The sequence below is a fragment of the Hylaeus volcanicus genome, chromosome 2, assembly GCF_026283585.1.
Source record: "Hylaeus volcanicus isolate JK05 chromosome 2, UHH_iyHylVolc1.0_haploid, whole genome shotgun sequence".
Classification (NCBI taxonomy): Eukaryota; Metazoa; Arthropoda; class Insecta; order Hymenoptera; family Colletidae; genus Hylaeus; species Hylaeus volcanicus.
In genome coordinates this window covers 11,082,003-11,109,195 of record NC_071977.1, presented here as the reverse complement: position 1 = coordinate 11,109,195, position 27,193 = coordinate 11,082,003, and the positions used below count along the sequence as shown (strand labels likewise).

General features: G+C 41.6%; 1 protein-coding gene across 14 annotated transcripts in view; it reads left to right on the top strand.

The window, feature by feature from the left end:
* The window catches only part of LOC128872498 (uncharacterized), a 384,301-nt gene that overhangs the window by 348,975 nt on the left and 8,133 nt on the right, over positions 1-27,193 (top strand). For 12 of the 14 annotated variants that reach the window (XR_008456204.1, XM_054115258.1, XM_054115259.1 and 9 more), the window contains exons 7-13: positions 17,069-17,159; positions 21,502-21,750; positions 23,340-23,604; positions 24,105-24,558; positions 25,119-25,383; positions 25,980-26,346; positions 26,684-26,973. Coding sequence is in view for 13 of the 14 variants with exons in the window: in XM_054115258.1 (XP_053971233.1) it covers positions 17,069-17,159; positions 21,502-21,750; positions 23,340-23,604; positions 24,105-24,558; positions 25,119-25,383; positions 25,980-26,346; positions 26,684-26,973 (1,981 nt within the window). In the remaining variant the exon portion in view is untranslated. The remainder of the gene's footprint in view (positions 1-17,068; positions 17,160-21,501; positions 21,751-23,339; positions 23,605-24,104; positions 24,559-25,118; positions 25,384-25,979; positions 26,347-26,683; positions 26,974-27,193) is intronic. The other 2 variants (XM_054115260.1, XM_054115263.1) reach the window with 2 other exon arrangements.

Below are 27,193 nucleotides of genomic sequence, written 5' to 3'. Positions count from 1 at the left end.
CTAGCACAGAAACTACCCCTAAAGATGTCGCGATGTCATGGATCCACATGCAGTGTAAATCGATAAAAAACCGCTCCAATCTTTTCTCTCATGAAGTCGCAACGAATGAATCAACCACCCCGTCTCTGTATGGCAGGAAGACATTATCTCTCGGATAAAATACGCGCTGGCCAGCGAGGGGGACAGGGAGGGGAATGTAAATTTAAAGGAGCCCACTGTAGACGCAGCGTTAAATCACTCATGACATCGATCCGCACCCTTTTCTCGAAACAATGTTACCAAGCCCGTGTGGTCGTGGTACGAGCTCGGCCAAGCAGAAGTGAACACGGAATTTGTCTCCGTCCTCGTCTCTCTCGCTTCCCTTTCGCCCTAACCCTTTCTGCGCGAGGCCAAAACTACGCCTCAGGGATGACAATCGCGGAAAGTTTGCCGTGCGACGATATCCGTATTCGGCGGGCAAGGAATTACCAGAAACACTTGACAAACATGAAACCATTGTCTAGACGATACCTGTCGGACGAAGACGTCCAATAGGACGGAGTCTCGTTAAAATGCGGCTAGGAACTCGCCGAACAGCTAGAGGAGCTTGAAATTGCTCGCGAATCGAGCAGACTTTGGCAATCTCGCAACCTGGTTATTTATCCCTGACGAGTTTGTGTACCTTGCCAGGTTCAGTTTTGTTAATTACCAACTGGAGAACGTGGATACGTTATAGATTGAGTAGGTGAGTCAAACCATGCAAATCTAATAACTCATTCTTAAACTTCGCACACGAGACATCCATATTGAAATTCTAACACCAGATTCCTAATCCGAGGATCCAAAAATCCTCATGCTCCAGATTTCCTTGAAATCATAAAATTGTTCCACCTCTGGCTAGCCATTTAGAATTCTGCCCTACTATTCGAAGAATGTAGGAAGTGGGAGAACCTCGTCGTTCCAGAGGTGAAACACCTCGAAGCTCCGGAGTCATCTCGTTCGCTCGATCCAAGCAGAGTCACGCGCGGACGAACGCGCTTAACAGGCTGTTAGGTAATTTCCGCTGGCCTGGCAGGGTGGTATGTTTGCCCGTGATTTTAAAGCGGCGCCAAACGAGAGTTCGTTGCACGGCTCGCTTCGACAGGTTCGTGGAGAGGACATCGAACGCGTCGCGTCTCGTTTCGTCGCGACGCGACCACCCGATCGATTTCTTCTCGAGGCGTCCGTTCGTCGCGATTCCAATTGCTCAGACCGATTAAGGTTGTTTGGGTACATTTTACAATAAAACCGAATTTATATATAATCTTTAGCTTTATATATAAAAATAATATATTTCAAGGAGTAAGTGATCGCAGGTGAACAATTATATTTCCTAAAATAATGTTGTTATGTTATATTAATGTTGGAATACCAGGTACGTTCATTCATTCATTCATTCATTTATTTAAAGTGCGTAACTTCTTATACAAAGTTATTGCACTACTGCTTACTTATTAGCTTATTACTAGCTTATTTCCATTCTTCTTATCACCGTCTTACATGACTCCTGCATTCTTTTAATACTGTTTGCAGTATCTCTTACTCGGAGTAAGTTACTCCTCATCTATTGGGGCCCGCTGGCTCCCCTCTAGCTCAGGTACCTCGGGGTTGCTAAGCCCGTACTGTAGCTACAAACACCGCTACAGCCCCTGAGGGTTACCAGGTACGTATCGGAATTCTGAGGAAATTTTACATCTTGGTATTAGAAGAACATGATATGCAAAGAGGTGGCACGAGGAATTCATGGTACGTATCAAATTTTAGTCAGAATTTTACTCCTGGTATCAGGAGAACATGATATGTGAGGAGATGGCACGAGAAATTCATGGTACGTATGAAATTCTGGCGGAAATTTGACATTTTGGTATCAGGAGCACAGGATGTGCGAAGAGGTGGAGGCTTTGCGCCTACGAGCACGCTACCGGCCCGATATATCTGTAAGTATAGGTTGCCTAATTCAAGGGGCATATTTTCGGTACGTATCGAAATTCTAGCCTATTTTACATCTTGGTATCAGGAGAACATGATATGAGAAGAGGTGGCACGACGAATTTATGGTATGTAACGAAATTCTAAGGAAATTTTACATTTTGGTATCAGGAGAACATGATATGCGAAGAGGTGGCACGTTTGCGCCTATGAGCAGGCAACCGGCCCGACATGTAACTATAAGTTGTCAGATTTTACATCTTCGTATCAGGAGAACATGATATGAGAAGAGGTGGCACGAGGAATTCATGGTACGTATCGAAATTTTGGTCTAATTTTACTCCTGGTATCAGGAGCACATGACATGCAAACAGGTGGCACGAGAAATACATGGTACGTATCGAAATTCTAAGGAAATTCCCTTCATTTCCTTGCACATTTCTCTTTAATTTCCTTTCATTTCTGTGACATTTCCTGGTACATTTCCCTATAATTTCCCTTCATTATCTTACACATATCCCTTTAATTTCCCTACATTTCCTGGTATATTTCCCTTTAATTTCCCTACATTTCCTGGTATATTTCCCTTTAATTTCCCTCCATTCCCAGGTATACTTCCCTTTAATTTCCCTTCATGTTCTTACACATTTCCCTTTACTTCCCCTTCGTTTCCTGGTATATTTCCCTTTAATTTCCCTCCATTTCCTGGTACACTTCCCTTTAATTTCCCCTCATTTCTGTGATATTTCCCTATAATTCCGCTTCATATCTGTGATATTTCCTGGTTTAACAATGTTGCAAATTGTTCCGCTCAAAACTTTAACAATGTTGCAAATTGCTTCGCTCAAAAGTTTAACAATGTTGCAAATTGCTCCGCCCAAAACTTTAACAATGTTGCAAGTTCAACAATGTTGCAAATCGCTCATCGCGGAATTCAACAAGGTTGCAAATCGATCCCCGCAGAATTCAACAAAGTTGCAAGTTCAACAATGTTACGAATCGCTTCTCTCAGAACTACAACAATGTTGCAAGTTCAACAATGTTGCAAATGGATCCGCTCGAAACTTCAACAATGTTGCAAGGTCAACAATGTTGCAAGTTCAACAATGTTGCAAGTTCAACAAGGTTGCAAATCGCTCATCGCGGAATTCAACAAGGTTGCAAATTGCTCCCTGCAGAATTCAACAAAGTTGCAAGTTCAACAATGTTGCGAATCGCTTCTCTCAGAACTACAACAATGTTGCATGTTCAACAATGTTGCAAATGGATCCGCTCAAAATTGTGATGGGAAATGGCGGATTTTTATTCCTGGTAACAGGAGAACATAATATGCGAAGTGGTGGCATAACTTTTCATTGTATCTCGAAACTTACCTTTTGTGTTAGGATCACATGAAAAGCGAAGAGGTGTACCAGGAAAAAGAAGGAAATTAAGGGAGAATGTGCTAGGCAATGAAGTGGATATGAAGGGAAATATCTGGACGTGCTAGGAAAGGTTAGAAGGTGTTAGGAGGTGTTTAGGAGATGTCAGGAAGTGTTAGAAGATGTTGGATGGTGTCAGAAGGTATTAGGACTTGTTTGGAGTTGTTGGAGATTGTTAGGAGGTGTTTGGAAGTGTTAGAATGCAATTAAATGCAATTACCTTTATTTATAGTGTGGTCCTAGACCATCTAGTGTGGTGCTAGAAGGTCTCAAGAAATATCAGAAAGTGTTAGGAGAAGTTAAAATGTGTTAGCTATTAAGAGATATTACGGTGTCCAAATATGAACGAAAAGTTAGCCCCTTTCATGCGGCATCCTATGCTAGCTGATTGTCGATTGGGTTGCCGTGTCGTAGGCGCAGTGCTGCCCCGGTATGCGGCAACCCATACTGGCCGGCTTGTTTGTTCGGTTGTCATCGCGTAGGAGTAGAGGTGCCCCTTTCATACGGCAACCTGTCCTAGCCGGTTTGTCGGTTCGGTTGCCACTCCGTAGGCGTAGAGGTGTCCCTTTGTACTCGATTGGACAACGACTATGTTGGATGAAATAATATTTGAAAAACAAATTGCAATTATGATTCATGAGGAAATTAATAAGGGGCACAAATCCACACCAATTCGAATTTAATTTTTCAACGCTAAATATTTCACGCTGTTTCTCACATCTCTTTAAAACTGTTTTTATCCAAAGACTTGGAAATACTGCTTCACTGTGCTCCAGGTCAGGTCGAAGAACCTCTGGCGCAGCGGCCTTGCATTTAAAGAGCCCAAGTCGGTTAATTACACCAGTCACTCAAGCTTGTACTGATAATTTCGCAACGTTCACTTATTTCGCGGTGGGAAAGGTTCTCGAAAAATTTAGGTATTCCTAGCATGCAACGTTTCGTGCTCGCACGTCCATAAAACAAAGTTTCCTGGTCCGAAGTTGGTCGCGAAGCGAACAACATTGCGGCTGGGAAACGAGACGCCTATTTACGAAATGATAGCCGAAAATCGAAAGTTAGCAGGACGAATTACCACCTGGAATATATTCCCATCGAGCCACGGAAGGACGCCGAATTATTTCCGATTCCGCGAAAGCCTGGATTAGGCGGGACACGGAAATGATAGGTGAAAATTATTCAATTCCAAAGACCGCGTGGAAATGGGAATTTCGTTGGTAACGATCGAAAATTGCCCCGAAATTATGGCCCGTCCGTGTGTCGGCGGCCATTAACGTCGAATTAGCCGCCATTTCCTCCCGACAACTTTTCATTTTTCCCGTGTAATTGCGAATCTTCGCGGCAATTACGCCCGTAAAATATAATGCGCAACGCGCGCCGCCGTTACAATAACTCATCGTCGAGCAATATTTGGCGACTCGCTGGCCGTTGTGTAAAATTTCGCGAGCTGTTAGCGGCGAATTTTCGACGACAATTTCGGGTGGTGAATTTTCTACGATAGTTTCGGAAATAGACACTTTATCGTGCGTAACAATTGCAGGGACATTTGATCGATGAAACTGGGTTAGGTCTTCCTAGTTACTTCCTGTTACTTAGCAAATTATGCGAGATCTTAAGGTTTAACACTTTGTGCTCGAGAGGTGACTATCAATCATATCTTAACGTGATGGAGTGACTCGAGAAGTGACTCTCAAATCTTAAATTATACAATCTAAGCTTAGCATTCGTGGCAATAAGAATGCTAAGAAAGGATGTCGAGTTGCTGGCAGAAACCAGAAAAGAAGGCCTCGAGTGCAAAGGTTTAAATGTGCTACGTACGTGGTTCAGTAAATATATTTAAAATTGAGATACGAAGGTTTGAGAATTGAGACTAGAGGGGAAGCTGATGAGGATGAACAAGGAAGCCTAAGATTGCAACTTAAAAGATAAAAACTATCAATACATATTTATAACTATTTCACACATCATCTCATATTAGAATAGTATCAAATTTTGACATAAATATGTTCCTCGTTGTGTAATGATTCATATAAGCTCAAGTATCATTACAGTAAATTGCATGCTTTATAAAATACATTATGTTATACGGCATGACTCCTATTTGCACATTCTGTAACGAAATGGTTCCTAATGCAAAGGGTTAAAAATCCATGGCCAAGCTAATCGTACAGAAAACAATAGTCGTAATAATTTGTCCCACGTGATATTTTTGTCTGACCGTATTCAAATTTTACCAAATTTGTTTCTCACCGGAATACAGCAACAAAGTTAAAAAACGTCACTCATCGAAGTATTGGTAGACGTAATAGGTTCGACGTGTCCAATCATCTAAATACATCTCCCCCCATCATCAGGCAATATTCCACTGCCTCGAATGGCGTTCAATTAACGCTAAAACCGCGCCACCGTCCGATTCATTTGATCCCCGAACGATAACTGACGATTATTCCTGGTCGAAACACCCGCTATACGCGTGATGCGTTTACGAGTGTCGAACAGCAACAAAAGGAGACAAAAGGAGGACACCGAGAAGGGCCGGCAAACTCTTGGCTATAAAATCTGTAATAAACGGTGCCCCGTGTATCTGGCTAATACAATGCCACGGTAACCGTGCTTAACAGGCACTCGTAAAACTGTATTCGGGGAAATAAATTGAACGCAGCCCCGTCATAGGACGAAATACCGCGGCTCGATCTCACGAAATGCAATAACCCCGAATCGTGCTACGGGAATAGGAACAATGACTGACCCATGCCAAATGAATCGTGGACCACGATCGAATCCATACTATTGTTAGTCCCGTTTCTAGTTTCATTGAACGCACTTTGAGCCAGTCTGCTAACTTTCAGGTCTGTAGATCCATGGGCTATTGTTCGAGTTATACGCATGTTTTTTGTTGATCAATGGGAACGGGGATTGTTATATCGTTGATATTTCATTCGTTCCCATTTTATTAGCCTCTTGGATCCTCGTATATGTTATTCTACTTCTACGTCGTTTAGAAAATCTATATTTGTATTGGCTATGCTGATTTAATAAAAAACGAGAGTCGTAATATAATATTTCTGGAATAATAATTAGTAATTTTCGATACGTCCAAGGTGAATTCGTCACCCGCATCGTTGCGAATAATTCCGAAGGATCAGATACACGCTATCCGACGCTATCGGTTCCATTTGATCACAGCTGTCATAAGCGGGGATAATCGAACGTTCGGTAGATTGAAAATTGGGGTTTCGTTTCTCATAATGGGATCCCCCGAACGACACGCGATTCCATACGATAAGCGAGAACCTTTGTGGGAAAAACAGCCCGACGAGCGCTGCGGCGATCATTATCGCCCTTTCGACGAGGCTGCACCGTCAGAAAGATAAACCCTCAATTTCCATACTCGGAGTACCGTGTAAAATTCTATTTCACGTTCGTCACATGCTCGTTTCATCAAAACTCGACCTTTTTCTGCTTTCATTTGTCAAATTGATCTTATGATACTTTGGATCACGTCACGCATTAATTAGCTATGTAGACGATCACTTAAAAATCTATCAGAAGATTTTAACCAGTTCTTATCGACCACAAAGAGTTTAAAGAGATTCCTCATGATAACTAGAGAAATCGATCAACCTTTTATACAAAATTGTGTCATTATATAAAAAAAACTCGAACAACAGCTTACTTAGTTTTAGGATGGCCCAACACGTGGCTCATTGAAATTTATGAACTCTTCATGGTCCTAAAGCAGCGTTTACCTTGAGCCTCGTGCGTGTCAGACTAAAGCGCGATCCCGTCTAATAAACCAGCCATTATCGTGTCACCGCTTACCATCCAGGCTTGTTTGATACCAACCTTCGTTGTCGCCTTCCCAGAAAAGGTTCGCGTCCACCCTCGTCCCGTAACCCGCGTTTGTCTCTCCTGTCAACGGAACATTGCCCCACGCAATCCGTACGAATGCATTACGAGACACTTTACCCTATATTTCTCTCAGTTTCTGCGAGTCATAAACAAATTATGCACTTCTACGGCTCGAGGAGACGAACGGGCTTCCTACTCTCCGGATGTTGTCTAAGCTTTGACGATGCTTCGTCGTGGAAACTGGATTTAGGGGTGGTTTATACAGGCACCTATCTAGATCAAGGACTTCTGATATTTTCGACGGAGGGAGGCAATTCCGTTTGCCTTGGGCTTCGTTGCTATAGAAATTATGAGTTGTTTCGATGGAATTGAATTGTTGTAATGCAGTATGAACCATCATTTTGATTTTATTTTGGGGAATGAAGTGTGAATGGTATGGATTAAATAACTCGAGGAAAAGTGCAAGGTTAAGTAAAGGATTGTAATAAATTTGGTTGATGGAAATTGTTTAGAGGAAGACTGGTATTTTATGATTCATTGAAGTAGGTGATTAGTGGCGTTGCTATTTATACTTTGATAAAGTGATTCGAACGTAGACGTCTGAATTTTGATTATTTTATGCCCTATTAAATATATTTGTTACATATCTTTATAATCATATATTCCCCATCTAGAAATCATTTTTCTATTTTCTTTCTCTAAAAGACCCCAAGACCCATCCTCCTCATCAGATAAATTTCTGACAACCACCCCTATAATCATACACCCTATTTTATAGTGCAGCTCAAATTTTAATAAATAAATATTCGTCACGATTTTATGGACTATCTCCAATTTTAACAAATAAATATTCGTCACCATTCTACGATCTATCTCCAAAGTTAACAAATAAATTCTCAAAGAGACATAGTCAAAATAAACGCTGCACCCTTTCTAATCAGCCGAAGAAAACACGAGAGCCACCAAAGACCAAGTTCACGCAACAGTACCAAGAACAATTCCCAACCCCTTAGGAATGATCTCCCCAGGAAATCGCGAACTCCCCAGCTACTTAAAATTCCGGCATCGATTCCTTCTTCACAGATCGGTAACAACCCTCGTCACGGACTTCGACAAATATTTCCACAGCGCATAATGCAAGTTCCAAGAACCGTGGGACTAATTTGCAAAAACGATTCCGTTTTATGGGGAACTATGCCCTTCTGGCCCCCCTCATCGATCCGTGACACGCGATCAGACTTCCAGGAACGTTGAAATCTTTCTGTTTCGTCGATGGGGCCCGACGACTGGCAGCGTTAGGGTAATTATTGTTTACACGTTAGATCGCACGCGAGCGATAGAGGAGCACGCACGTTTCACGCACACGTGAGCTGTACAAACGTAGACGGGCGGCCAAGGTAAACAGGTATCCACGAATATATTATTGAATCGCGTGGGACGGGTGTTAAAGCCACCCTCGCGGCGGTTGGCGTGCCTTTGTGTGCCGCCATTATTGTCCGTGGAAATTATTACGCGGCCTGCTTAGGACGTGACTGCAAGGACGCCGTCTGTGCTCCCGTTTCTCTTGACACGCGAGATCTTTAAGAGGCGTCTGAATTTCTGGCCAAAGATTTTTTGATTAGGCCCTGGTACACGAGTGATTACGATTAGCGATTATCACGCGCGGTCCTGGCGCTGCAAAAACGATTTTTGCAGGGAGAATTTGTTTTGGAGTTTGGGACCATATACAGCAAAATATTGGGTTGTCTAGAAAGTTCGTGATAATTTTTAAGAAAAATTCAAAGGCACATTTGAATGTTGATATACGAGGTGTCCCGTAACTGGTGGTATAAACTAGTAGGAGATGATTTATCGTAAAAAAATTGAATGGAAAATGTAGAATAACATTTTTTTATATGACGCTTCATTTTAGAAAGAATTAAGTTTGACCATTACGATATATTCAAACCTGTACCACCTACCAAAAATCGACATGGACTTTCCAGACAACCCAATAATTATAGGGGGATCATCGTAGAGGGAAATGAAATATTAGGTGTAGAAATTTATTCTGAGCCTTTATATTCAATTATAAATTTAGTAGAAATATTTACTCTTCATTTTGTTACTCTAAATTACCAATCCTCATAGCAATGAATCACATAGATTGCTTCTACTCTCTTGGAATGTGTGATTGAGGAAAGATTAAAAGTTATATAAACAAATGCTACGTTTATTTTAGATAGATACAGAATTAATTTTTGCACCTAATATTTTGTCTGTTTAACCCTGTTGTCATTGGATAATATCAAATTTATATTTCTTTAGGGGAGAGAAATTAGAAAAGAATTTACCTATATTCCTTTCTATATCAAAACTTGATTACTTTTATGAAAGCATCAACTATACAATTTATATCGGTGTATAGATTGTTATACGTTTGTGAATAAACTGAATTGACAATAAGTATTAGAGAAAGCAAGTCGTTGAAGCGGATTTATCGCAAATGAGAGTAGTTCGAGTAAGTGATAAGTCGGACATGAGTCAGGCGCGAATAGAGACACTCGTCGTACTCTGTTGAGATAAAATTTCAGACTTATTTAGGATTATACGTTCTCTACTAAGCCAAAGCAACTTAAATATTTGATGATACTATTTTCTTTTTATCAATAATGCATGAAAATTAGGTTAGATTACGACCAAGCACATAGATGGATCACGCTTTTGTATCGAATTTACATTTCCTTTTTGCAGTTAGTTTTTTAATATTTTGCTTATCCAATAATGCACAGACCTAGGCAAATTCTATTTCTAATAAAACTAACAAACAACTAAGAAATAATTTGAAAGAAACCTTTATCAAGTAATCAAGTAAGGAAATTAATGAAGTTGAAATGTTATTTGAAACAATGGTTACTTGAAATAGGTTCTAAAATATAATTTAAACGTGAACTTTAAAATACCAAGACGTTTCACTAAATTTTATCACAGGTATTCCAACAAATGAAACTATTTCAACGTTCAAATATTTTCACAAACTCGTCTAACCAATTTTTCTAATCTGAAGCTCCAACTTCAACGGTTCTCTCCCCCCTAATGAAATAATACTGTAAGTAAGGAGGATGACAAATTTGACCCGCAATAACGTCGTCATAAATCTCGTTCGGTCCTGGTATCTTATCCCTTTCACAGAATTCCCGCGTCACGAACGCTGGGCCGAGTAATCGTTCGGTTTTCCAATTTATCGCGAAAGAATTGGGAACGTTTAACAACCACGGGCCGCTCGCCTCGTAACAATACATCTTCCCGATCGTTGTTCGCCGTTGAAAAATGCCCACGATCCGACTCAATTCACCGTGCTCGTGATTAATGGTCTCGCCGAGAATGTTTTCTGTCGCTGAAAGAAGCGGGCTGGAGAGAAGAAGGGAAAGGAAAGCGGGCCCTTGATCATTCTCCGCCTAACCTGGCCTTTGGCAATTACTGCCAAGACGTCTGTGCTTTCGGATACAATAACAAATCATTGACGCTGCAAAGTTAATATGTACTAGGTGAATTCAGAGGGGTGTGATTAATAATTTGTAAGATAATATTGTACGAGACCGTTTTAGAAAATTAAATAATACCTAGTAGCAGATCTGTAGGAGTGATGCACGCACTCCTTGTATTGTTTTATTTCAGAGGCGTATATAATAAGTCAGGATGGTTAAATAAATTACCGCAGACACACGACATTACTCTGTACCTCTGTATTTCGCACACCAACGATTTACGCAACACGTCCCAGTACAAACCAGAAAACAATTGCATCGCTGATCCCTCGCGCGTGGCTTGGAACGCCACTTTACCCTTTAGTATGATCGACAAAGTTACTTCATTTTGTCTTAACATAGAAGTATAAAATTGGTAATGCTTCAAAGAACAAGGTCACGAATGTCTTACATAGAGTTTTAGCACTGAAACTATCAAGGCATATCTACCACTCCACTGCGAATTTTTATGCATTTGTAAATAAAAATAAAAATATAACAAGGAAAAGGTAACGCCACGAATGAACGGTTTTGCGTTTCAAAAGGGCTCTTTCCTTCTAAACGCGACGCGCTGGAAATACGCGAAACGAACAGAGGGAACCTCGAGGGCTTCTCGCCTCCGGGGGTGGTTCTGTCGTGGGTGGACGGTGCTCCGAAGCACGCACGCGGCCACGCGCACACGATCCACGTGGTTATACATGCTCGCAGTCACAAGAAACGGAGACCCCAACTCGTGGGCCTTACCTGGATTTTGTTGGCCTTGGTGTTCATGATTCTGTGATGTAATCCTCCTTTGGGGACAACGTGGAGCGACAGGACACCACACTCACACGCGCGTGATTAAGGCCGATCGCACACGGGCGGAACCGATCAGTTTCAAACCACTCTGAAACTACTTGCATTCGACCGTGGATCTAGATAAAACAAAGATATTGGAGTAGGTAAAACAAAGATACGCAAACGGTTTGCAACACTAATTTCAAATCGGTTGCGCCGTGTGCGATCGGCCTAAAGGTCGATTCAGACTATACGACACGGACCGGCAACAACACGTACCGGCACCGACACGACAAAAGATTGAAACACGCGTTTTAATGGAACTATTCATACTTAACAGACACCGACCTGAACGTTCCGTCAACGGGAATAGTGTGAATAGCTCCATTAAAACGCGTGTTTTAATGTTTTGTCATGTCGGTGTCGGTACGTGTCGTTGCCGGTCCGTGTCGCATAGTCTGAATCGACCTTAAAAGTACGAATTCTTCTCGCTGTTCAAACAAAGGAGCTCGCTCGCCTCGCCACGTGTTCACCGTTTCGCGTCGGACCGTTAATTACTGTCGTTCTCTAGTACCGCGATGCAATCGTAAATTCTCGCTGATTTCCGCCTTTCTTCGAGCTTTCTCGCATCGCCGGCTCGCGGCTCTCCCCACCCAATGATTTCGGGTTTCTTCGAGTCCTTCGGGACCACCTCGTCGTCCAAACAAACAGCTTTCTGAATTTTCCCCCGTGGCAGCTCCGGGGGAAAGAGGGGTGGGGATCTGGACTGGCCGCGCTCTCGCGAAATCGCGGCGCGGCTCGCGAGGGGAGAGAAGGGTGGTACAAAACAAGGTGTCCCTATCTGACGAAGATCGCGAGCCCCTCTCTCGTCCTCCACTCTCGCAACCACCTACGACAGGACAGAAAAAGTCTGTCACGTCACAGCACACGGTATGCAATAATACAAAAAAAATATTGAAAGTGTATAGAGAGTGTCCCAAAACTCTCGTAAGACCCGGAAATGGGGGGTAGCTGAGACGATTTTGAACAAGAATTTCGTTTGCAAAAATGGAGCCCCCGCAGACATCGGTGAAGAATCAGCTACCTCCCATTTCCGGCTCCTACGCGAGTTTTGGGACGCCCTGTATATTATAATATTTGCAGAGTAAAATAAAGTCCTGTTTGGATGAAATTTTTATAGGTGCGTTTGCAAAGATCTTATTTTGCATAAAGATTCGCAGTCTATTACGTGAAATCTTGGTAAGTAGAGAAAGGGGCAACAAATTAATTTATTAATCAAATAGATTCTCTGTTACAATAACTATAAATTAATATTTGAGTGACTTTAGAATGAAAGTTTTAGTCCCAATACATGAAAACAGATACAATATATGCATGCGCCTGTATAAAATTACAATAATTCCTTAAAATAATTATGCATTGAATATTCAAGCAGAGGTGAACGTCCTGGTTTAATCACGTTGATGATGGATCGCCCGAAATCACACGGTTGAGTAGAAATTCGTGAAATCTGAGAGGAATAGGACGAGGGGCAATACGCAAACTGAACCCAAGGGCCTGCGATCTTGATTATCCGTCGTATGACTAGCTCGCTGACAATCGCTCTTCTGTTTGCACTTATAATTACTGTTTGCGGAGCATTGTTCTTAAGCCCGCCTAGAATGGCACCCCAGTTGATAAGTTACGCGAAATCACCGTGGAAAGTCCCTCCGTTACGCCGGCGGAATCGACCGCGGGGTAAAACTCTAATGAAGGAGGTTACGAGGTTACTTCTGGATCCTGTGAATTATTGCATTACTCCCGTTAGGGGGCCGGGACGCCTACGTTTGTTAACATTCATGAGCTGTTTACGTGTAAACTTTCGTTTAGCTCTCTGGGGAAATGGGAGAAGGTGGCAGGTCGTCTTTGGGAAATTGGAATTTTGAAAAATGAATGTCACCGAGAGACTGAACTCGTTTGAAGAGTGAAATGAGTGGCTTTAAAGTAGCTTAACAAGTGAAATGAGATCCTTGGACTTGTGCATTAATCTTGTTCATTTTAGACAGTATATCTGTGGTTGAATTTAAATGTTAGAACTTTTACCACTTATACCTTTCACATTTATCAATAAGAGGGTTTTTTTAAGAAAGACTTTAGGATTTTCTTTTTAAATAAAACACAAATGACATTTAATTTATATTAGTATATTCACCATAACTGCAGTGACAAGTCTATTTTTTTGTAAAAAAAAAATCCTAGAGACACTTTTAATGAACCCTTTATAACCAAAGTTAGATTCAAAAGCATTCTATACAATTATTTTTTATATTACGTACATTCAAGTAACCTAATTCGTTCATGAGAAATACCTGCTAGTCTAATCGAGACCTAAACGAAGCAAAGGATAATTGACAAGTGCAAGAAAGACGCCTCCTCGAGAGCTCTAATAAAGACGTACGATTTATCTTTCTTTAAGGCCGATCGGACACTTCGATCCGCCGAAGACCGCTCCCATAATCGTTTTAGACGCACATTAAGAGTTAGGGTAAACTGGAAACTTTAACGAGCGGAGTTTTAAGGCGATTAACGTCCTCGAACTCCTCAAATATACACAGTCCTGGAGCCTGAACAAGCAAGTTCGCCAGGACAATCAGCTTATTCCCGGAGTTTCTTTTCACGATCCGATGTTTACACAAATGAATCTTCTATGAGACGACGGACGATAGAAAAGGAATGGAGGAAACCTGAAAACACTTTCTCTCGAGTATTTTAAACGAAAAACAATTGGAAAGAAGGAAGAAGAAACTCTTTGTTTTGAGGAATTAATTGCGAAGTTTAAAAGTGGTAGGAGACCACCTCTGTTTCGCCAAATATTTCAGTTCATTTTGAGTTATTGAGTTACAGGATTAAAGTAGCGTATAGTCTATTGAAATAAACATAAATTATAGTACCTTATTGGTAAGGTAGAATATTCTGTTGATCATGGTCGGTGTAGAGCCCTATTTCACGGAAGGATTTATCGACAGAGTGATCTACAATGCCAACAGAGTAGCCTGTTCTATCCACTGTGTCTTCTGCATTACCGACTCATACGCTATCAAATATGCTTCGTAAATCTAGTGTTGAAACTAATCCTGCAGCGCACGATGAATACAGTTGACGTTTCTGAAAAATTGTTATCAAATGAAAAGAAAAGTTTTCACCAACAACCACTGGCACGTTTAATAAAACACGAGGTGTGTGCGCGCCATTAAAGAAGCAAAATTCGAAGTCAATGTCTCCCCTCGGGGAAGAGTGCGTGGAAACAGCAGTGAACTGCTAAAGTAATTGCCAATTAATCTTCATTAAACCCTTCCGCGCGAGTGCAGATGGCTCCTACGATAGAAAACAATTGGACATTGCCCCAAAAGTGTACAGTTAGTTTGAAAGTTGGCTCGGAAAGACTAGAAGGAAGCGCGATATAGGCAGGGGTCGGCTGGGACGGGTGTTGCCAGGCGTCGAGGAAAACCCCTCGGTTCGTCTCCCTCGGAAAGCTTAAATCGGCTTCATATCTCAGCCTCCTCCGACCCTCTTGTATCTCTAATCAGATCATTAAGCCCGCGGAGCGTGCGCATGAAGAAATTTGTCGCGAATGGCAACGAGTCGCGCGCAAATCCAAAGAAACGAATAATCGAATCAACCCCGGCCGAAGGGGTAGCACGACTCTTTTCCGCGGTGGCAATCGCTTCGTTCGAGCTTGTAGATAAACCTTTGGGTACACATCGAATCATTAGCTTACTGGGATGTAACATGGGGCGTTCTTGGAGTTGGTAGCTCTCTGAGTTTGGAATGCTTCCCCTTTGGAGACAATCTTCTCTTTGTGTCTTAGGTAGAAAGAAAATTCTCTGGGAGCATAAACTCGAAAATGTGGGAGGAATGTATCCTTTGGATTGTATGCTCCTCCTTGAAAAGTTTCTTGGGAATGCGAGAAAAACTTGGCAAATTCTCTTCTGTCTTCAGTCGAATTCTTGGTTTTTCTTCCATGTGATTTATTTTTGGCAAGGAATCCTGGAAATATCTGGCAACAATTGCTGGTCCATGGATAAGAGAACTCGCGTTTCATAGTCAGTGAGCATTTAAACGACATTGAGGAACATTTCTGACCTAGTTGCTGAGACTTCTTCGATGAAGAATGCCATAAATTAACACGCTCCTTTAGGAATATATTTTTGTTATTAAAACATATGTTCCTCAGGTAGAAAGCATTTATTGAAAATTCAGATCCATTCTAACTCAATTACAAGTTTTCTTCGGTACAAAATTCTCTGAATTAACCCTTTAATCAATAACAACGTGTGAGACTCAAGGTACAGAATTTGAGTCGAACATGAAAAATACGATCTTATAGTAAATCGTAAGTCAAAGGGTTAAGAAATTTTGTTTGAAAATGTACAGAGAACTTCATGTCGATTATGAGATGGCAAATAGAATTCTTAATAAATGTTTTATTTTGTACATAACGAACTAATTAATCGTAAAGAAACAAATTTCACGATAATATATAAAAGGAATTTTAGATGTGCATACCTTGTACAGGGTTAAATCAAATCAAGACCACCTTCGTTTTGCGTTTAGAAGATTACGAGACCGCATCCTCGCGTCGGAACACCCAGAAGCCTCTAACTGGCAGTTCAGGGTTAATAGAAGCAACGTTCGCACAACAGATGGTCAAACTTTAGTAGCATGCTCGACTCATCTTAGGGGATGAAACTTCTATGAAGTACAGTCACAACTGTCCTCCGAATTACGGTTACCTCTGTTCGCCACACAGCTGTGATCGTTTATTTTAGCTACACCCTTTATTTTAGATACATCCTGTGATCATTTTCAGTGTATCGTACCTAAAATGAAATACAAAAAGATGATGGAAATGTAATTAATACTGTAAGAAGCAATATTATCTATGTACAAACCATTATTTATCGTAAAAAAGAATCGTTTCAAATTACTACGACTACAATGAATTTTTCCTGGGCATTTATACAACTCCTATATTTCTATAGTTACTTCTTCATATAATCATAATAATCATATGAATACAATAAATTATAAATGATTAAAAATTCACCTGTGCTGATTTTCCTACACATATAATCATCATAATATAATACAAAAAAAATTAGAGACCTTATTAAACATCACCTAACTGTTCAAACCAAATCCGTATATCTCCAAAAAAGTAAATCGAATTTACCCTCAACGAATCAACCACGTAAGTCGAGGATTCGTCGTACCATACCTAATCGCATAAACTCGCGACAAAGGATTCCCCTGCGACCCCTTCGTTTCCGAATTAGGAACACATCGTGAACGCTCCGGTCGATCATAAATATTTTTTCTAATTCCATTCGTCGACGGGGACACCCAGACTCGAGTATTAATATTTCGCGGTAGAATTGACACGCTGAGAGCAATTTAAACGTACGCAATAGCGGTCACCCGTTTCTGCGAACAGGCAAAAGAGATTGAAGGAGTTGCTCGTTCAATTAGAATCTTTCCAACGGGAATTAAAATTGGACTGCTCGTTCAAGCGAATTTGATTTGTTTCAGGATGGAGGAGTCGTCCCGGGGGCTGCTGCAGCACAAGCACAGGGCCGAACAGCTGAAGCAAGAGAAGACTGCACTAACACTTTCTTACGAGGTAAGCCCTCCATTCGTGAGACTTCGAGCATCGATTATCTCGTCCAGTGTCCCTGAATCGCTTCTAATTAACTTGGACCATTTAGAGACGGTGTTTGTACACATTTTATTCGAAAGTTGTTACTCTAAAGTGTTTTTAAAAGGGGTTCACTTGTTTCTGTATCGTAGAATAGAGGCATTTTAGAATTCAAGCACTTGCGAATTGAGATATTGTAGGATTGAAACGATGTAACATTGAAACCTTCTACCATGGCAGCAATTTGGCATTGCAGTTGATAAAATAGAGCATACTGTTAGTAAAACAGGGAACTCTGGCGGTAAATGCTGCCTGTTTTAACGACAGTGTGCTCTGCTTTGTCAACTATCGTCAATAAAGAGTACTCTGACGGTAAATGGGCCCTGTTTTAACGACAGCATGCTGTATCTTACCGATAAAATACCAAAGTTCAAGAAACAAATGTTTTTCCAATAAAAAAATTTAGACTTCGTGCACACGCAAGAGTTGGAGAGATTGAAAATCGAACTAACTAAACTAACTGATCTAACTAACTAAACTAACTACCTGCTGTACCATACTTAATGATTTTCCGCGACAAGACATTTTCTTTCTCCGAAAACCCCTTCATTGCTTTGTGACGCACTAAGACCCAATTGTAACGGAACATTTTGTTATTACTACAGTAAAATCTCTTTATACGCACAAATTTTTATACGATAAATGCACAGAAACCATCCCTACCAGCTACGGCTCCTTGATGTTGTCCCTGCTAACCTAAATCTAATTTCACTTTACACTTTACAATTTCGCAGCCATTAGCTCGATATTATTCGTGACGAAGGATTGTTCGACGCTTTTGAGTAGCTTCGTTTGTGAACGACCTAATAGCTTCCGAAATATTGGACCACATAAGTTTTGTCCTTCTGGATCGCTGAGATATCATACTGTGCGTCCTCTTCTTTATTTACTGTGCTTCTCTACCTTCGTTGCATTTCTCCTCCACTTTTCAAGCTGTGTAACGGGACATACTTATTCTGTTACCACCCATCCATTTCATCGCCTCACAGCATTTTTCACCATATAACGGGACATGAATTTCGGAAGTTCGAAAATAAAAAGATTTTCAATCTTAAAAAAGCCTTGGACTCCCTTAATATATACCTTCTCAAAAAAATCATAGCTTTCCCATAAAAATACAGTGATTCAGCAAACAGCCCCAGTTTGAAATCACGAATATCGGACCCCCTTATTGACATTCATAGAGCAGCATGGGCAGATAACACAGAGACTCCCTCGAGTCGATCGAATAGTCCAGTCGTTTACTGTTGCGGACTGTTTCTTTTTTAGAGCTGGGAAGCAGAAGCGCGATGACACTCGCGCAAAAAGGTCCCCCCTCGTCCAATAACAGCCGTCCTCGTACGGGCCAGCGGCCCGTTATTGTATTTCACTCCGAGTTGTCGGCCACGATTGTTCTTGGCAGCGGCACAAAGCGATCTTGCCAGCCGTATTGTCAGCTCGCGTGTACGTAATGCAATTTATTCCATCCCCTTACCGATACTTTTCAACCAAAAGTCGAGCGAAGGACGCGGGATCGAGTGGACACTCGATTCGCCGAGATTAAACAGTTCGGAGAGGCTATGCACTCGTCGACTGGTCGCTGTTGAATCGTTCGAGTCTGGCGCTTCAATTAAGAGGATAGTGGAAGAGATTGGAAAGAATTGGGCGAGGATAAATTGCAAATGAAACTTAAGAAGAGATTAACTTGGAGGGCTTAACATTGGGGGCTGGATTTAGAGAGAGTTTGCAAATGTTGAGTTTGAAGTAAAATTAGGAGAATATTTCCATGAATCGCTTTTCTCAAGAACTAAAGTCGATAAAATAGAGCATACTGTCGTTAAAACAGAGCATAATACTGTCAGTAAAATAGGGAACTTTGGTAGTAAGTGCTTTCTGTTTTAACGAGAGTGTACTCAGTTTTGTCAACTATCGTCAATGAAGGGTACTCTGGCAATAAATGGGTCCTGTTTTAACAACAGCATGCCCTATCTTGCCGATAAAGCACCAAATCCCCAGGAAATGAATCTTTTTCTAATGAAAAGAGCCTTGGGAGTCCCCAAGTGTTCCTTATAAGTTCTCAAAAACTACAAAGAAATCCTTTCCTGCTTCCGAAGGAATTCTTCTCTGCTGCTACTTCCTTACAATTGAATCGAACAATCATCATACAAGGAGCTCTTGGAGGCTCCTTCTCTTCGAGTCAGAAAAAGAGATTTTCCAGTACTCGAATTCGCGTCTCAATTAAAAATAACCACGTGCACAGTGACCCCATCCAGGCAAACAGTTGCCAGAGAATTTTACAATTTCTGAGCTCACGCTGCGGACCCGCGCGCAATAACCGGCGGAGCTTCGGCCACGTGTTTGCCAACGTCCAATATTCCTGACTTAACAAAGTAACGCAGCCGCCACTGCAATGAGAAGGGAGAACAGTAAACGCTCGCGTTTACTGCGAACCCTTAGAATGTGCGCGCTATCTCGTTCACGGCCGGTTTGCTTCTAAAAGAGTCGTAGATTCAGAGACGAGGGGTGTGCATCACTGCCCCACGAAATACCGTTTATTATCGATCGTCACTCGATCCCCTGGTTCAATGTCGGCCACCCCACCGGCGCCAGACCCCCTGAAAATCCCTCTGTCGGCCACGAGGAAGCTAGCACGCCTGCAAGAGTTCCTCTGTAACTGTTCCATTTTACTTTCGATGCGCAACCCCTCGATACAACCATCCTCTGTACACGATGGCTGCCGATCTTGCGTCGAGGAGCTACTTTCGAACTGCGTTCGATAATTTCGCGAGACAGTTGCAAAAGCACCGTTGAATGGGGAGTAATTGATCTTTGTTGACGAACAAAAGATTTTATTTGGACCGTGATGAACTTTTTCCGAATGGGCAGGCTTTTCACTGGTTTGAGCCCTCTTTGACAAGTCAACTACTAGAGCCGGGGTGAGGGGGCATTGGAAATGGTAGATGGTATTGTATGGTCATGTTCTGTGTGTTTTTCTTTTATAGAAAAAACTAGGTTTATAATATTTTGATGCTTGATTGAAAATTGGGGTAGTACTTGGGTTATACTGTCTAATAGTATAGCGAGGGACTACAGTAGCAGGATTGAAATTAAACATAGATTAAAACATTGTTAAAAAAAGATAGAACTCTATGTTATATCAATTATGCTACTCAAAGTGACTGTCTCGAAACAGCTACCTTAATTATGACTGTACCAATATCATCTTCTATTTGCAGCTAAAAGCTATCAAATTTTCTGCTCACCTCTGATACGAATTTGACGAACGAGGAGTCGCGTTCCTCATCCCCCGTAACTCGTCTGCAACCCCTCAAATCCAACTGACTACGTTCCACATTGCTTCGACGTTCAAGCTTCCTCGAGTCGTTACTCGTCGCGGTGACACCGCTTCAGAATTAGATTAGAAATTTCACGAGGCCGGTGCGTGCAATTTGGAAGCTCAGAAGCGACAGTCTGTCTTCCGTCGACGATAAATTACAGAGGCTGCGTGCGTGAACGCGTGGCTCGATGAGAAAAGACAGGGAAACTGCGAGGAGTCGAATGCTGCCGCGAGGGGGGTGAAACTCTAAGAAGCGGCCAGTTTGTATTTTTATTTTCCCTCGAGCGAGATGACAGAAAATCGTTGCCCTCCCTTCACTTTCGTAAGAAGGGGGTGTAGACATTAGCAAGGGCCGCCTGGCTGGCACGACTGTTATAAATCAGACACACGCACCCTCTATTAGCACCCCTGTCTCCGACAGGTCTCCGCAGCCCTAATTTAACGTTAAACGCCTTTCTGCTAATAACGGCCGTTCGCGTTATTAACCCACGCCGCGGGTTGCAGCGAACTCTTGCAAGAAAGTGCACGAGACGATCAAGAACCACCCTCATCCGTCCAGAAGTTCCGTAGGGACCCCTTACCTGATCAGACTCTGCTTCGGAACCTTGGTGAACCACTAGGTTGCTGACCCTGACCATTGAACTCTAGAACAACATTAAAATATTTCACTTTCTAGAAGACTAGGTATATTAAAATTATTATTTCCTCAGTATATACATATATGAAGAGAAATATCCCCTTGTTCTCATAGTCAGGCTATTGGTGCTATTTTTAGCAATTTTATGAAATAGAACAATTTTACCCAACTTAAGAATCAGGGGTGGACAAATATAAACACGTAAAAAGAACAATGGATCACCAGGAACCATTATTGAGCCTTAATGATAAATAAAAATTACTGATTGATACTGAATCGTAGTTTTTTTTTTTCTTTTTTTAATGTGAACACAGGCACGCGTACATCAGTACCAGGCACAAATCTCGAAGCTTCAGCTAGAGAACGAGTCCATGAGGGGTCAGCTGCGCGGTTTGGAGGTTGCATGCGCTGGTGAAGTGCACGCTGCGCTTGTGGCCCGCCTGGCGACCTTGGAAACGGAGCACGCCGCCTTGGCGCGGGACGCCGACGCCCAGCGTCGCCAGTACGAGCGGTGCCTGGACGACGTCGCCAACCAGGTGGTCCGCGCCCTTCTATCCCAAAAGGTTCATTGCTATGCTCTCGTTACCACGTCCTCGACTTCTCTCTCACTATTTCTCTTCCTCCGCTGACTCGTATCTAATCAGGCTTCTTTATTATTTAAACAGCAGCCTGAATAAGATTTTTCGTTACCCTAATAGGAAAATACTCCAAGTGTATTAACTTGTTTTGTGTGGAAAAATATAATCACTAAAGTCACCAGAACAGTAGCTCTGATTTGTTGAAATGATATCATGAAACTCGAGATTTTATTTCATATATTCTTAGAATAAAATTATTATATAATTAACCCAGACACTGCCAATTACGAAATATCTCGTAATTTAAATTGATTACAATTACTCAAGGGATCAGCTTATAGCCTTTTGAGTCACGAATTATTGCAAAAGAAGATCGTAAATTTTCTTTTTAAATCAACAAACTTAATATCAATTTTTTGTATCAAAACAATAACCTAGGTTACACATCTATATTAAATCTTGGCGGCCAAAGCAAAACATTTTATATTTGCCTGGCAGTGAATGGGTTAATCGATAACACAATTAGCGTTTTAATTTTGCCTATCATATGTCAACATGTTGTTCCTTATCATAATATCTATATTTTCGTAATATAATATCATATTACATATAGCATATAATATCTATATTTTTTCAAACATTGTTATCGATAAATATACAAGACAGCAAGAAGCAAGCTGTTTACTTTTCTTAAATATCATATCATAAAAATGTATTTAATTTTATTTTGTAAGCGTAAGCAGTAAAATTATGATACACTTACTCTGTACTGTTTGACCCCTGCAAGGATACTGGCACTTAAGTATACGTTTCATTTTAATGTTGTTTGAATTATCGTAATATAGAATTAACCACTGAAATTTCGAAGATATATCACTGTTTTCCATATGTTTCATGCAGAATAATTCGTACCTGAAGAAGTTACCTAATTTTAACCACTAACAGTATGAGAACATCCAACTTTTCATAATTATATAATATCCGAATTTAATTCTTTTTGTTTGTATGTCTCCTTACCAATTATTCAATCGTGTCCATAAACGTTGATCGATCTTCATCCTTAACATCGATCCTTCCCGATCCATCTGCATCCGCTGAGCTGCAAGATTGCAAGGCTGTAAATGTGTCTCGTTGCAATCTTAGACTGATTAAGTAAAACGAATATTTTCAACCGTAAATCTTTTATAACAAGACTTGAATATCGCAAAACGATTCCAAATATTCTAATATTTTCTCTATCGATCGAAGTTTCGAGTTACGCGGGACATACAAGTTTTGCATTACCTAAATCTACCAAGATTAAATGTACATCCACTTCGCTACTTGCAATCTATTCGTTTAACCGTCACTTAGTGTTAGCGCAAAATATATACTTGCGAGTTAGTGCAAGGTACACACTAGCGTTAGTACGACTTTCCGCGTTGCGAGTGCTTATGCGTGTAAAAGAATCACACCCAATCTCTGAGCGTTAAAGTCTCCAGTCCTCGTTCTTTGTCCGCTACCGCGCTTTCTGTCATCCAGGTTGATTCCGAATGAGGAGACATGCTAATCGTTATGGTTTCTCCCGTACGCAGGGTCTGAGGGAAGAAATCGGCGCTCTGCAGAGGCGTATTCGCGAGCTCGAAGCGCAAAATCGAGCGCTTTCGGGGTTGTTGGCGCAAGCAGCGAGTCCTGGAAGTCCGTCAGAATTGATTCAAGGGATCCTCGAAGCTGGACCAGCGGCCGTGGTGGCTGCTCTCGGTTTGGATCCAGCTTGGGTTCCTCTGTCTAGGCCTCGGTCTCTCAATTTACAAATACCCGTCATGGCGGCCACAAAGTCTCGAAGAAACAGACCCTTGGGTACGCTCGTTAGCGATTTCAATCTAAAAGAAAACTTTGAAACTGGAATTATTAATAAAACCTTTGCTTTTATATTTATTTTAACTGTAATGTTTGCCTAAGAGTTAAGCTCAGAAATTGAACGTTAGAGAGGTAAAGAAATTTGTTATTAAGTAAGAGTAGTTGCAGGATGAGAAATAATAATGTCAAACCATTGGGAAGGGATGTTTTCCTGATTCTTCTGGGAATACCAAATACTTTTCCTGGTACAGTATCCGTAACATTGCAGAACGACGTTGTCACTTTATTATTTTATTTGGAAATTAAAATTCCTGTACTACAGATATTTAGAAATTAAAATTCCTGCGACTACAGATATCCTATAGATCCTTTAAAGCAGTATGTTATGCACATTAAAAGCACTTCAGCACACTAAAAATATAATTCGTTGTTCACATATTTACTTTAAAGTAAACCTCAGTGTTTAAATTGTATTAACGTTGGTTGAAACGACAATTCAGCTCAGAAACCGTCGGAGGAGGAGGGCAGCGAGAGCCCTGAGAGCGGAAACAGGGACGAGGGTTACTCGACAATGTCCAGCGACGTTCAGGGTGAGGGCGCGCGACAGGAACCCTCCCGAGGGTTGGAGGATCTGAAGGAAGCCACCGACGAGACCGAGGCGGATGTTTCCCCAGATGCACGACTGGTCGCCCTCGACGCTGGTGATCCGGATGTTCTCTTCTTGCCGCTGAATCTCACCGTGGGAATAAATCCACGTCACAGCTACCCGCCGACCAAAGACTTGCTGCCGTATCAGCACGTGATGCGCAGCTTCTCTGACAGTCACTTATGCCTCAAGCTAACCACTACGACCAATTTTACGCCGTACAAGCTACCGAGCCCCATGGGATCGTCGTCTCTGCTCCTCGTCGAGGAGGAAGCCTGGGATGCAGAGTACGTGCAGCAGTGGCTCAGGTTAGTTCCAAATGCTCATTGGCAGTTGCAGTAGTATAGCAAGGAACTACAAGGAATAGCCTTGGCGAGTTATTATACTGGATGGTAAATGAGAGATTCCAATTGTTGTGTAGAAAAATTATTAAGTGATACAATTTGCGAATGTTAGGGATATAGGCAAAACGCTTTAAATTTGTCTGCCAGTGAACGGGTTAATTGCATCTCTTTCAATGGATTGTATTAATTTATAGCATATGCTAATATGAGTATTTTAATTTCTGTAAGAGTTTCTCAGGTTCGTATCACCATCGTCTATTAATCGTAAATGCGAGAAGGTCTGTCCACTAAAGAACGTTCCACTAATGACTTCCTTCGCAAGTATCTAATATCTTGAACCGCGGGCATAACTTCAATCTATTTATGAATCTTGGCAACAGTACTCGCATAGTTTCAATGACTCGCATCGCCGTGCGCTCAAATTGAATTCGTTGAATGAAACGGACCTCGCGGTGGTAATTGTTCGTGCGTTCAGTTTAACGGAAGATACGATGGCGACAGCGATTAAACGGATCAATTTTCAGGTTGGACGACAGCAGAAGTGCTCAACAACATCGAGATCTCCTCGAGTTGGAATACGACAGAGCAGAGCTAGAAGATTGGAGTTTCTCGTTGTCCACCGAGGACCTTGTTCAAAATGAATCCACGGTATGGAAGGAGCCCGCCCCCACCGTCACTCCTGCGCTTCCAGCAATCAAGGAATATAATCCTCTGGAATTGGAAGAGGACGCAAACGAATGCTTATGGAATGGTGCCAGTTATCTCGCTGATAAAACAGGAGGAGAATTGGTACGAATCTTGCAACAGAATATAACGACGACACTGTTTTCAGGGGAAAGAGTTTCAGTCTATTCGAGCAGTTCTCGTTTAGTTTTGTTTCGTTATTGAGACAGTTATTCGTCTGCAAAAAACGAATATTATGACTTACAACTGGTTCAAATGATCTAGAATATATCCTTAGGATAATGAGAAGACCCAATGTTATAGGTCGTAGCTTGAAGAAAGACTTATTATTCCATGTATGATGAGCTTGAACAATTTTGAAAGGAAACAAAGGACTTTCCGTAATAAATTTATTTTGCATTAACCCTTTCAGACCTGAATTATCTTTTTCTCGTACTAATGTAATTTAATTTTTAGAGTTAACTTGAACTAAAATTCGTATGGAAAAAATAAAAAATAAATCCTAATATTGTAGTTTTCGAGGAAAACTGGTCTTTCTTCAGGTGTACAAATAAAGGCATTCGCGTTAAACGATAGTATTGGTAATTTCTTAATTTTGTGTCCTCAATTGTGGACGCCAGCTCTGAAAGGGTTAAAGTAAATTACTGATAAATGCATGCATAAGTATTTCTGTATTCGCTAACTTTTCTTTTATGGCTCAGGTTGCTCTTCTCATGGACGCCAGAGCGACCGGATCGTGGCCCTACGCTACGAGTCCCGGTGCTTCCTGGAGCAGCGAGGAGGGTGCGCTGGAGAGCTCCAGCAAAAGGTCGTCAGCGGCGTTGTCCGGCTGTAGCGACGATCCAGACTCTCCATCCATCGGCACCGATTTCACCAGGGACTTCTACAGGCTGGTGAAGTTCGAAAGCACAAAAAGCTTGGCCAGCACGTCTTCGAGAAGCGGAAGACCACCGCCTGACAGAGAACAAGCCCTCCAGAGCGTCCTGTCCTTTATCGCCGAGCAGCAAATGTATTTAGCCGACCTGCCGAGCAATCTTCTAGAACACAACGCGCCTCTTACAACGGAAGGTTCGTTACTTCCATCGTTGAGAGCAATAACGAGATGCAACACAAACTAAATACAAAAACATAAGTCGTTTTAGTAACTTTTTTATATTTCTATTGAGACAGTGTCCATATACTTGTGAGCGCGGGTGTATATAGTCGCTATTTTATTCTACATAACACATCTTCGTTATAGTTTCACACTTTGGATAAAAAATTGGACTTCCAACTCTCCAACCCTTCCAACTGCATCACTTGAATCTACAAATAATTTTGATTGTACCTCATACAACGTGGTTTCGTGATTGACTTCTGCTTCGTGAAACTTTGAATAGACCCTACCTTAACTTTATGTGAACAGTTCTAGAGGATTCCGAGAGCAAAGACGAGTGTGAAACGGAGGCAATGTGTGCCGAAATAGAGGCGTCTGTCGAACAGGATAACAGCACTGTGGAAAACGCTGTTGAAACAAGCAGTAACGATGATTTGCTGGATCAGATACCCGTACCCTCTCTGGCGCCAGAGGAGAGAATAATCAGCGCAGTGGCTTGTAACGGTGGCGTCTCTTACACCACGGTGGCGCCATCCGAATTAGGCGCCGTTCCTGAAGAAGACGAGGAGGCGGCTACTTCCTCGACGCCGAGCACTGTCGTACGTTCCATCTCGAAATTCTTAATATTTTTTTTTATGTATCTCCAAGTATGATTACAATTTGTCCAATAACGGACATTTGGTAACCTGTGTCAGGAGGTGTGAAAAAATATTATCACGTAAATAATTCTCACTAGAATTCACCTGCTGTAACATAATAAGACACGTTAGGGTAGTAGGTCCTTCGGATGCTTTTTGTTTAATCTTCTGGATATACTTA